Consider the following 13,258-nt stretch of genomic DNA (forward strand, 5'->3'; position numbering starts at 1 on the left):
GCTAGGACGAATTTCCAGGCCGCTTCTGCTTTTCGAAGCTTTGACAGAGCTGCCCTCGCGAGGGGACGTCTCTTGCTATCATGTCAGTTCGGCATAATCCAGGTCGAAGAGTTGATGACTCTCGATGCACGCCTATAACAAGTTTTGATACGTGCACCAAGGCCAATAGAGCAGTAACCCGGTTTCAGTTTCGTAGATAAGGACTCGGGTACCCATTGAATATACCTATGTAATATGAGAGTAAGCGGGATCGTCATAAACGCCTTGCTCAACCTATCGCAAAATCGAGAAAATAATATACTGAGATGTTAAACGAAAGAGTCGAATCTTAAAATTCCTCAACAGGGCGAGGTGATATTCGTTCTACGGTGAGAAACAAACGCAGGGGCGTTATCATTTTGCAATCAATGTTATTGAAGGTTTGGTTTCGATTTTCACAGTTCAAATTTCACTGCCAAAAAAAATCTCTCACGCTCGATTAAATTTCTATGTCAATTCCTATAATATGAAATAGCGAACAAAACTATAATCAAAGCGTACTTGAGAGATTGGGTACCTACTTGAAAACTAGAAGTAATGATAAAATGTAACACTATTAATACCTACTCAATGGGAAATCAGAAAACAAAGTTTTCGATTGTGTTCACTCGTTTCTTATCACAAACGGAAGAAGACTAGATATTTTTATGAACAAATTCTATGTGTTGCCTCTCGATTTATACTCTGAATACTCTGAAACTTTTTATATTCTTTCTGTGGGCGATTCTTCCAATTCGACCTTCACTGTGTACCTATCTAGATTACGACTTCGGTATTCTTTACAATTTCTTACAAAGCATCACACGGTTCAGCGATGTGTATGTTACAGATTCAAAACAGTGACTTAAAGCTCCGTAAGCGTGATTGGTTTTTGTTTGAGTAATTGATGTTTCAGCATTGTTTTCTTTTGGAGTATGTTAGATATATCATTCTTTGGTAGCTTTTCAAGGGTGCAATATATTTGAAACGGTTAAAAATGAGAAAAAAATATAAATTGATACTTTCCAGAAAAATAATAAAAATTTTCTACTACTTTGGTTTAAAAATTTTCTCCCAGGAATATTATTCTTTGAACGCAGTCAAACTTCTACTACTTCTAGAGAGTGCTTTGGAAAACAAGCAAACATGCAATATTATGAATGGATTTCTTGTTTCAGCATTTATATGGCATCTTAAATTGTAGTAATAGCACTAAAGGCGACTGGTACAAATTGTTTGCTTTGAAGTAGTGATGTTTGGTTTAGAGTTTAGGAAACATTGTCTATGGCTCGCTACGAAATTGTGTTAATAAATAGTTTTTACTCTGATAAAAACTTTACGGTTTTCATCCTAACGTTTTAAAATACTCGATCGAAATTTCTTATTCTCTCAATACAGAATCAATCGTTTACTAGTTCATGTTTTGTTTATATGATTAGATTTTCAAATGTTGCACTTGATTTATTTGAGTTCTTTTTTCCGCAATAGTTTTATCTAGTGAACCTGCATATTACCTTCATGAAGGTTCACTAGTTTTAACAAAGTACATCCACAAATATTTATGATGTTTTGTGGTTCATGTGTTTATGAAACACTGTACAGAAATCTAGAGTATTGCACCAAAATACGATGAAAGCAGCATCGAACGATTTGTTCGTTCATTTTTGCACACGACCCCTCTTTAAGTAACCACTTCGAAATCTTCGAAGTCCCGACTGTACCTGGGAAGTTGGTGTTATTTGATGTAAGTTTTATAAAATGTTAGATTAAAGTACGAACTCGTGAAAATAAAAAAAAAGTTATTTAGGAGATTAACTTACCGACTCATCGGCCTGCTGTAGTTGGACATGGCAGAGGTGGAACGATTGTTGTTACTCTCTCCATCGTCGTTGGACTCCCCAGACTGGTACAGCATACACTGATCCAGATAGTCCGACGCCAGATAAGCAGGCAGATCCCCATCGTCGTCATCTATTGGCCCATAGTCCTGGATGTCGTCAGTTTCCTCCTGCGTTTCCACCATACTCAACCACTGCGAGTTGTGGTTGCGGAATTTTTCCAGCTGAAATTGTGAAGAATAATGTAATAGCTATCTTCAAATCTTCAAGTAAGCTGAATCTCATGGAAATAAGAATATCGATAAAGATACATGGCTCGTCGACTGGACTTGAACTCGCAATCCGCGGTTTGCGTATTATTACTTGTAGAGCTCCACCTGCCGATTGCTACCTAAATACTTACCAGATAAGTAAAACACTTTTTTTCTTACCTTAATCCTCGAGGCCCACTCATTATCGGTGATGGCAATGATATCCAAGCAGAAATCACATACTTTTCGGATTTCAGCGTTTTTGTCATGCATCAAATCGATCAGATAAGCAGGCGATTCCGTCTCCTTGATCATGTACACCCGAGTGCTCTCGTTTCGCAGGACCTGCTGGAAGACGAATACGATCTGCAGTACCATCTCGTCGTCCTCCTGTTTCGCCTTGAGCAATTCGATCAGCGACAGAATCACGTCCGCTTTGCACAGCAGCATAGCGCAGGATTCGTCCGACGCACAGGTACCAAGGAAGACGACCGTTTCCAGCACAAGGTCGTCTTTGTATTTCCCTGCTCATTGAACATAAAAAGTTTCATAAATTATTTTTTAAAAGATTTTTTGAAAATCTCACCAGGAACCAACATGTTTCTTATCAATGGAATGAGATTGAAGTTGTGAATGATCTGCGAGTAGTCCAGATCGGGTAGAATTAAATTTCCCAAAATGCCTAAACACTCAACGGTGAACTCTTCATCGTCACATTCGGTCAGAATCTTAGCCAAATCTCCGACAAAGTCCTACGAAAATTTAAGAAAATTCTGTAGAATGAAAAACTAGACAAGTTTCCAAAAAACTCACAACAAAATGCATTCTTAGCGATTCATGTAGCGAAATGTTGCGTATCATTTTCATCATCAGCGTGTCCTGGTACTTAAACGCCCGCGACATGAGATTGTGCAATCGATTGTTTTCGATCATCATGGCGGCGTTCCGTTTGTTTAGCGCTAAATTTATACCCAAAGCGATGAGGTCCGGGTCCGACTTTTGGTTCAAATTCAACAGCAACATGTCGGTCACGACCGGTACACAGTCTGTGTAAGTAAACATCGATTTAATCTTATCGTCCAAGCTCATGTGGTACAGTATCTTGGTGACTATCTCGTGATGCTTGTCGTCACTAAGAAGGGTGACTAGCTTCGGTAGGAAACCCACACGGATCATTCGAGCCCGTAGCCGTGCATCGAACGATAAATTGAACAACAGTTTAAGCGTCACCTGAACGAGATCTTTCTGCGACTGCAAAAGACGCGGGAGCTTCTCGACGATGTTCAGCTCGTACATTTCATCTTTATTGTCTCGAACGATCGAAAGTTTCTTGAGGAAGGTTACGACCAAAACGAGCAGGTCAAAATTTTGTCGCTCGAGAGCCTTAAGTAACATTTTTACAATGTTTTTTTTGCGCATCTTCTCTTCCAGTTTTACGTTTTCAGCAATATTGAGAAGCAGGTAGAATGCCACCCTCAACAGTTGTTCCTGTTTCTTTGCGAAAATTTTAAACTGCTTGTTGATTTTGTCATAATCATCTTTCTGCTTCTTTGGGTCCGGTTTTTCGGATTCCGGCGATTGATTATTCAAACTATCATTCGAAGCGGTCGTTTCTTTGGAAAGCTGCTCGTGATAGCTGTTGTTCATGTTGTGCGCCTTGACCAAGGACGAACTCATGTTACCATGAAAACTTGCCCAATTTCCGGACTTTGGTCTTTGCTTGAGTTCTGGGATCCGTCTCCGGGGTGGCTCCATCTCCTTTGGTTTCTCTTGATCAATGATCGTATCCAAATACTCGGCACTCTTGTTGACCTCTTTCTCTTTTTCCTTTCCCTTTTCACTGCAACCTTTGCGAGCCTCCAGATCGTTCTTCATCTGATCATATCTCCTTAGTTCGTAATCGATTACGTCCATACATAACGATCCAATCTAAAACAGAAGAAGTAATTAATCAGTTTTATCCATCAATTAACTCTCATCACCTTCACTCACCTTATAATTAACGATCACCGTGTGGAAATTGGTGTACGTCGAAAAGCAGAAGAATATGTAGATGATGTTTGTAGACAAATCCAACGAACGGCGCCAATCCTCGCGCAATACCCGTGAGAGAGCACTCAGAACGGCTTCTGTGGTAAACGAAAAGACAAAAAAATGGTACTTATTAGAAATTTTCTTTATTGGCGCCTTAGGAAACCCCCGAACATTTTTACATTAGGCCAATAGGCAACGCGGTCAAGTTCAGCTTTTCTCGGCGATCGCAGAAATTTAACAACCTCCCTCCTTCGCAATAATAAATCGATCTATTGACTAAAAAAGCCCGCGCGCGCCTTGGCGGTTAAATATTCATTATCGATAGTTTTGTTTTGTCCGAAAGTTGAAATTCACCCCCGCCTGCGGAATTATTGCTCTGGTGGTGTATTGCAGTTTCGGGAGTATTATTATAGCCTCCCAATAAATTTTCACACATCTGTATTTGGGCACTTTACGAGAGATTTATTGGACACTTTCCTGAGCCTGAGGTGCTAGACTCCGCTGACTCGGTTCAATTGATCTTGTAACTGTCGGTCGTCGGCAAAAATTTGTGCGACATTGTTGGTATATTTTTTGCCTTTCTATTTCACTCGGAATTGAAATGGCCGGCTTGGAGTGATATCCAGATCGATCTATTTATTTTTTTAAGTTATGGGTCAAATGATCTTATGAGTGTTAGCCCCATAACACCTCATTAAACTAATGATACGATTGTGCTTCCAATTTACAGTAGGTGACGTAATTGAGGCTTATGTTACTCATAATGCTTGAAATGGTCTTTCGTTATTCGATTTATGTTCGATTTTACTAAGTTATGTTTGGCATTACAACCTATTAAACATAATGATCCATGTGCTCGGTATTAGTCGTTTAGTTTGACGAGTTTCTTACAGTGTTGATATAAGATCAGTTCGATGTCGTTTAACGAATTGAAAGGTTGTTAAAATAACCCAAAGATTAGAGATGTGAACCGAGATGTCTATGTAAGTTTTACATTTATTCATAAAAACTTTAAGAAAAAAGTAAACTCGAACCTTTGAACAGAACCTCGGAAAGTGAAAGAGCAAATTATGAAATGAGAGCACAATGTATGGAGTAATAGCAACAAAGCTAAAAAACATAATTTAGCGATAATGAATCTCATACAAACTAAATCGTCGAAGCCAGTAGCTAGTAGCCTACGAGTGTTCAATGAAAGCACGCATAAATTATCTTTTTTCGCCATCAAATACCTACTTCCTCCGCTCTACACTGACTAATAAAACAACCTGCACACGCTTGCCTAAGCCAGTTGTATTACTTTTTTTCTTTCCTCCAAACTAACACACGTGGGTTTCGTCTCGTCAATAAAAACAGTTCAATTATAACTGATATCTATACACCATAAACCGTTGCAAAAGTTGTTTTCTTTCCTGTTATACATAATGTGACCATTTCCCGCGCAACCACACACTCACCATTCTTTTCCAACTCGCCCAGATTGTCTGGATCCCTTGCCAGTTGGAGGATCAGCCTGGAGCCTTTAATCTTCTCGGGCAGATCCTCGTAAAGCAGCTCGATGTACTCGTCGATCGCTCGGATCGAGGCCTTTTCCGTTTCGCTCGAATCGACCTTGCCACCGGCACCGCCGATACCCCCACTGCTTCCTCCGCCGCTGCCACCGCTGGCCCCGGAAGAGCGGGATGTGGTTCGTTGGCCACTACCGCCGCTGGCTCCGATGCCGCCACTTCCACTGCCAACGCCGCCGCCACCGGCCGTCGGTGTTTCGACATTTTTGCGATTCTTCAAATAGTAGATGATCTGCTCGATGTCCGACAGTTGCGATTTGTGAATGAGGTCACACTTTTCGACAACCTCGCGGGCCAAGACGGCCGGGTCCGTTTTGGCGTTGAGCGATTTGAGGCGGATGATCCGTTGGCAGTCCTAGTGGAAGAAAACAGAAACGTTTTTAAAGGTGATATTTAGCATTTTAATTATATTTGTTGAAGATGTAAAATTAAAATTTGTTAAAATTTTGTCTCGTTCAGTCGTGTTGTAAAAGAAGGTAATTAATATACCTTTTTTACTATCGCAGCACCAAAGCATACATATTTCATAAGCGTTCACCTAAACTTGAGCTTTTGTTGTAGGTTTGTTTCGAATTTCAAGACGTACACATAAATTCCGACATTCCGACGTTAAAACATTCTACGGGCATTCATTCCATAGCGATTCATCTTAAATTAACGATCGATGGGCCTTTCTACAAAAGATCCTGTTTCTGCATCGAATTCACTTCTATTCATAGCAGAAACATCGCAAAAATAGAGGAAATACGCTACAATTGTTATGAGAACCCACTTTTTTGTATAAATGCACCGTTAGTGAACTTTCTAGTTCCATTTGGAACTTCTTTGCAACTTGATTGGCTCCAAGTTTTCATTATACAGAGCAGAAACATATCTGCATGCAAATCTTTCAGATGTACGACCGAGAGAACAACACTGCACCACCCCATCCCACTTTTGATGACGACATTCCTCTGCTGTCTAGTGCAATCTAACTTAAACATCGAGTTTGGTTTAGGAAACGGCTGGATGTCGCTCTGGTTACAACTTGGCATTTTTTTTTTTTGAGAATCTTTTAGTGTATTTGTTTATGCCGAGTGTTGCACTAGTGTTGCACTGGTGCACCACTAGGTGCTGTCAAACTGTTTGTTTATTCGGACGGTGTTGCACTGGTTTTGACCTGTCGGAGTTATGCTTACGGACGGTGGCCCACCGATAATTTTGCCAGTGTTGCGAGAGAGCGTGTGAGTGAGGGAGGTAGCAATACACTGGCGACGATTTGTGTTTGTTTTTATCGGGTACGGTGGAACACTCCACGAGTGGAGAAAACAAATACAGTATTTGTTGGTCGTTGTTTCTTGTTACAGCAGCCGAAGAGATCAAACGCGATAATCAATGTGGAGCTTCTAAGTTGATTCGGGCGAAATTGCTCCGGGAATTTAAGAACTGGTGCAAGCTATGAAACAGACGCTCGTTCAGCAGATAAAGGGTTCTCACGTCTCGCACGAAGGACCGAACGCCAAGCTTTTAAACAAGGAGGTGTATGGACCTTACGGGGACCCGAAACGAGAGAGGGCAATTATCGGGAGACTTGAAGGCTTAAACAAGCAGCTAGGGCCAGCAGCATTCGAGAATGGCGATAAGTGGAACACCGATTTGTCCACATGAGTTAAGTTGAGCAGTCATTCGAATGATCCCAACATACTGCAATCGGCGAACATTGAAAGTTAGATAGATGGTTTCTAAACATAAGTTGATGCAGGATGACGTTTTCGACGGGAATCATCAGAGTCGTAGCGAAGTTGCGGCGTGTACCGCATAGACGTTTATCTAGGATTAGCGACACTCGATCAGTATATGACAAGCAGAAGTGCGGTCCTCGAGTTATCTCGAGAAGAGGTCGTTGAGAGAAAGATATGCATGAGTTAATGATGAAGCGGCCCTTCAGGGAGTAGGTTAGGTAGTACGAACTCACTTAAAAAAATCAAAGTTAATCTTTATATGTGAAATGGGTAAACTTGGCAGAGTAAATAAAACTTTCTACAAAACTTGGACAACTCGTTTAAAGCGAGATATTCGTTCCTGCAGTTACCATTTCTATTACTCTCATGGAGACGCTGAAAAGCTACAAAGATGACCGAAAAATTACAAGTCTGTAGTTTTAATTCTGCATTGGACTGCATTGATAGAAATGAGGCCGAGTTCTTTTGAGAAAATGAGTTTCTTGGATAATCAAGTTTTATGTACTAACTTAAATTGTTGATCTTATTTCAAATCCATTGACATCATCGACGTCAGATCATGTCGAGGCGCCAACATCGAGTCAGACCACTATCTGGTGGTGGTGAAGATGCGCTCAAAATTCTCCGTAGTGAACAACATACGAAACCGACGACCGCCTCGGTTAAATATCGTACGACTGAAGTAACCTGAGATCGCAGCAGATTACGCGCTATCGCTTGAAGCAGCGCTGCCGGTAGAGGGCGAGCTGGGCGAAGCCCCTCTCGAGGACTATTGGGATAACATCAAGACAGCCATCAACAGCGCTGCGGAGAACGTCATCGGGCATGTGGAACGAACACGATGGAACGACTGGTTCGACGAGGAGTGTAGGAGGGTGATGGACGAAGAAAACGCGGAAAGAGGCACCCGTCGAAAAGTGGAAAATCACCGACAGCGAGTCCGAATTTTCCAGGGGAAAAAGTGCCGCCTGGAAGAGGACGAGCTCGAATAGCTGGAGCAGCTGCATCGTTCCCAAGAAACACGAAAGTTATATCAGAAACTCAACGCATCCCGCAAAGGCTTCGTGCCGCAAGCCGAAATGTGCCGGGACAAGGACGGAGGCATCCTGACAGACAATCGCGAGGTGATAACAAGGTGGAAGCAGCACTTCGATGAACACCTGAACGGCGCACATGCAGGAGACCAAGGCGGTGGGGGAAGCTACAACGCCGGCGTAACCAACGACGGAGAGGAGCCACTCCCAACGATGAGTGAAGTTAAGGAAGCCATTCGTCAGCTGAATAACAACAAATCGGCTGGGAAGGACGGCAACGCAGCTGAACTTATCATAATGGGCCCGTACAAATTGGCCAATTGCCTACACCAGTTGATAGTCCGGTTCTGGGACACAGAGCAGCTGCCAGAGGAGTGGAAGGAGGGGGTAATATGCCCCATCTACCGTGCATCACATCAATGCCGCCTACAAAGTGTTGTCCCGAATCCTACTACGCTGCCTAACGCCACAAGCAAACAGATTCGTGGGAAGTCATCAGGCCAGCTTTATGGAGGTACAGTCAACGACGGACCAGATCTTTACAAATGCCGTGAACACCAAATTCCTATGCACCATCTATTCTTCGACTTCAAAGCCGCATGCGACACGGTCGACCGGGACGAGCTATGGAAAATCATGGACGAGAACGACTTTCCGGGAAGCTTACCAGACTGATCAAGGCGACGATGGATGGAACGCAGTGCTGTGTGCGGATTTCGGGTGAATTGTCGAGTTCATTCGAATCGCGCAGGGGGCTTCGACAAGGCGATGGTCTATCCTGCATGATGTTCAACGTGGCGCTATTTAAAAGGTGTTTTTCGACGAGCGGTGGGCGAAATGCGGAGCACGATTTTCAACGGATCCAGTCGACTTATCTGCTTTGCCGACGACATTGATATAGTCGGCAGATCAACTGCGGCGGTGCAGGAAGGATTGGGTTAATGATTAATACGTACAAGACGAAGTATATGCTGGCCTGCGGATCCGAGACAGACCGAGCCCGCTTGCCCAGTAATAACAAGGTCACGATCGACGGCGACGAGCTGGAGATAGTCGAAGACTTTGTCTATCTCGGCTCACTGGTGACCGCAGACAATGACACCATATTGCTCGAAGAGGACCTGCGCACACTCGGAGTATTCGAGCGACGAGTTTTAAGAACCATCTTTGGCGGCGTGCAGGAGAAAGGAGTGTGAGGCGAAAAATGAACCACGAGCTCGCGCGACTCTACGGCGAACCCAGTATCCAGAAGGTGGTGAAGGCTGGCCGGATACGCTGGGCAGGACATGTTGCAAGAATGCCGGACGACTGTTCTGCAAAACAGGTGTTCGCTGCCAATCCGGTAGGAACAAGAGGAGCAAGGGGCGCAACGAGCGAGGTGGTTAGACCAAGTGGAGCGTGATCTGGCGAATGTGGGCTGCCCGAGAAGTTGAAGAACAGTTGCCATGAACCGAATGAATTGGAGGAATATTGTTCATCAGGTTATGTCGTGAGACCGAATAAATAAAATAAATAATTTCAAATCCAAATTGAGAGGAATAATAGAAAGTTGATGAAATAGAATATTTAAAATAAACTTAGTTGGAATACTATAAAACTTAGATTTTCAATATTTCCTGTAATCCGTTAATATTACCAAAAATGCTATAAATTCGTAGAGGATCGATCGTCAGCGATCGAAATGACCGAAGTTTGTAGATTTGGCTATTTAGAATGATTAAGCGCGAAATAGAATGGAACAAAAAGAAGACCGTGAGTAAAAATTATCGCCATTACCTGATCTTTCCTATTTGGCCAAAGATAACCTCCCAGACAACCATTTGGTGGGTATTTCGAATTTGCAACACTAACATACGTGCAAATATACGTGTAAACATATCGTATTTAATGCGGCAAAACCAGTATATACGTATAATTTTGGAGGCCATATAGCTACATTAGCACACATATTCTTGATTTGGATTGTATTGTCGTAATAAAATCATGCAATCAATTTAAATACGATATATAATATGCATGGGCCGCACATTGTAGGTGCAGATATACGAAAATGAGTTTAAATAACATTCTATACGAAATAATCTGTAAAATAAAATACGACTTCTGGTTTTCTGGGCTATGCAATCTAAAGTTACACTTTGCTGACATCCGAGGTGTGTTAATTGGACTTCAAAAGTTTAAAATGAAGTTTCCTGTGTTAACAGTAAAAGACGTACAGCAACATTTGGTGATTATTTTATGAATTAAAAAGTATGCCAGAAAAACAAAAATGTTCAACTTTTTTTAGACAAAAAAAGGGTATTATATTTATTGCATACATGAGATGAATCATGCGTTTTCGTAATTTCCTTTAAAAATGTCAAGCGATATTCGTAGTTTTGCGCTGCACATGTTCTATATAATATTCCCAACACTCGGTTTAAAAACCTCCTGAACGATATTCCATTAATCACTAGCTGTGAACAGGCTTCTTAACAGATCACAGGTCGCACCAAGATCAAGTTCAATCATCTTTTCGAATCGCGACGACCACAAAAAAATCTTCACCTGTTTCCGAGCATTCTACATACGACACACGGTGGAGTCTGCTATGGGCTGAGATATCTGTGCCCCGACTTCCTTATAAACATAACTGGTTCACCTCGATGTGCAGCCGCAAAACAAAATAAGTGCGACCTTGGTCCGGTACAAGCACCTGCTCCGTGTATGTGTTGTGTTGTTATGGGTCGAGATTTGATGCTCTCGAACTAATGGGTGCCGCCGCCAATAATTCTATATCGTCTGTCTGTCTGTCCTATTATGGGCTTTAAGAGCTTTAAGAGAGGCTGAAACACATGCGATTGCTATTTGTATTCTTGCTATTATTTGAGCCCAAATGTTTAAACTGTCCAAATTTGTTCAGACCTCGAAGGGTCACCCACTCTTTCTTGCGCAGCACATCAACACCCCCAAAAATGTTTGCAATTGTCATCTTGAGTCTAGCAACCCAGAACAAACATCTGACTCATCGTCTTCTCTATAATAATGAGCTAAGGGGTACCTACTCTTTTGTTTTTTGTTCAATAGATTTTCAAGAAGCTTTTTGACACTTATATGAAGAATTGTGGGCACGGGTTGCTTACCTTCTTGTCCTCCAGCATCGGATCACCGGGTTCACCGAAGACGGCCGCCTCCAGCTTGTAGTTGACGATGAGGGCTTTCTCCGTCGGATGCGGCTCGATGGTGCCGCCCTTCCATCGTCTGCGTACCGTTGATGCGGTTGTTGGTGCCGGATTTTCAAGGCAACGTGAACGCGAACGACGATGACGATCCATAGAGCAGCACCGAAGTCGTGAAGACGTAGCCGTAGACAAGTTGTTGTCGATGAAGTTTTTTTTTATTATTTTCGATAGTTTGAAGCAAGTGTGTTGAAGCGATTGGCAAATTTACAACAAACCATCAAACGGGCGGCAGTACAGAACGATGACATAGGAGGGGGTGGGTGAGATGGTAGTTTATCCGAGGTGGGCGCGGCGGGCGGTTTTCGAGAATAGAGACAGGGGTGGAAAAATCAATAACCACCTAGAGCTTCGGTACACTGAGTGGCACATTCGAACTACTTTGCACAAGTTAATGGAACCTTCTTGTAGCACTAGGCTTTTACTTTTACTTTTGATCTTATCAAAAATTGTTTTCTATAATAATTGAAATGAATAGGTTATTACAATATTCATCACTTTTTTTCGGAACCAAACGATGATATTTTTTCCAAACAATTAATCACCCAGTGCTCACATTCCATCAACTTGCAAAGTACTGATTTTTCATTTGATTGTGATGAAAACTAGGGGATTTCATAATCGCGTTACTAGAACCGAAAATTGTCCACCTTTTCCGGAGAAACTCACTTTTTAATGTACTTGGCGTCTTCGGATTGCATTGGGTGCTGCTGCTGGCCACTGCTGGCGGACGTCAGTGGTGACGACTGCTGCTGCTGGTGGGATGATGATCTCAGTGCCGTCACAATATAGTACAGATAGTGGACCGTGAAGGAAAATAATGTTAAACCTGCGATCCAGTGGAAAATGCTAGCCAGCATACAAATCCACAACCATCCGTATGTCGCTTACCACACACCGTTGTTCGTTTACGCTTGTTACTTTTTTTTATCTCCGTCCCCTGACCCAAAACACTTTACTAAACCGAACCACTAACAACTGCACACGGTTGGGTTGGATGTTGGTCGTGAGAGAGGTGGGTGAAGAAAAAAGAATCTTCCCTTCCTGAAGCGAACCGCGAAGAAGAAGCGAGCGCTCCGTCTGCTCCGTCGTCGCGCTGTTTCGGCAATGACGAGGAGAGTACCACGGATTGGCTCTGATACCCCATGATAGGGCACTCAGGCCGAACAGGCCCGTAGCACATGGTGCTCGATCGTGACGGTCTTTAAAAAATAGGTTTCCGCAACAGACCGATATTCGTTCACCATACGTTACTGATAACGATTTAGTTTGGAATTGTACGTTGCTATTTTTTGAAAATTATTTCACAGGCTGAAAACAATAAATGTGTTGGTATTTTTTTTTTTTTTTTTATAAACAGCGATATTTTTTGTATCGTTCAACTTTCATAGAATCAAGCTTAGAATTGAATTCACTTAATCTGTTGGAAACATGCTTATATTATCTCGTTGATCAAACAATGCTCAACTGTGGTTACTATAACTAGTGGTTGATATATTAAGATAGGTAATTGTAGTAGAAACTTCAGATAAAAAAAAAGTAAACCAAGGTAACTAGTGTAGAATGCTTTATCTAT

General features: G+C 42.2%; 1 protein-coding gene across 1 annotated transcript; it reads right to left on the bottom strand.

Annotated features, from left to right (window-relative positions):
- Positions 1-390: 390 nt before the first annotated feature.
- Positions 391-12,797, bottom strand: LOC129760454 (kinesin-associated protein 3). The gene is made up of 9 exons (XM_055758095.1): positions 12,352-12,797; positions 11,587-11,704; positions 5,599-6,064; positions 4,100-4,236; positions 2,921-4,036; positions 2,694-2,859; positions 2,288-2,631; positions 1,839-2,080; positions 391-1,739 (listed from the first exon to the last, which is right to left on the bottom strand). The coding sequence occupies exons 1-9, from the start codon at positions 12,540-12,542 to the stop codon at positions 1,700-1,702; spliced, it is 2,820 nt and encodes a 939-aa protein (XP_055614070.1). The 5' UTR covers positions 12,543-12,797; the 3' UTR covers positions 391-1,699.
- Between the last annotated feature and the right edge of the window lie 461 nt (positions 12,798-13,258).

This window comes from Uranotaenia lowii, unplaced genomic scaffold, assembly GCF_029784155.1.
Source record: "Uranotaenia lowii strain MFRU-FL unplaced genomic scaffold, ASM2978415v1 HiC_scaffold_612, whole genome shotgun sequence".
Lineage (NCBI taxonomy): Eukaryota > Metazoa > Arthropoda > Insecta > Diptera > Culicidae > Uranotaenia > Uranotaenia lowii.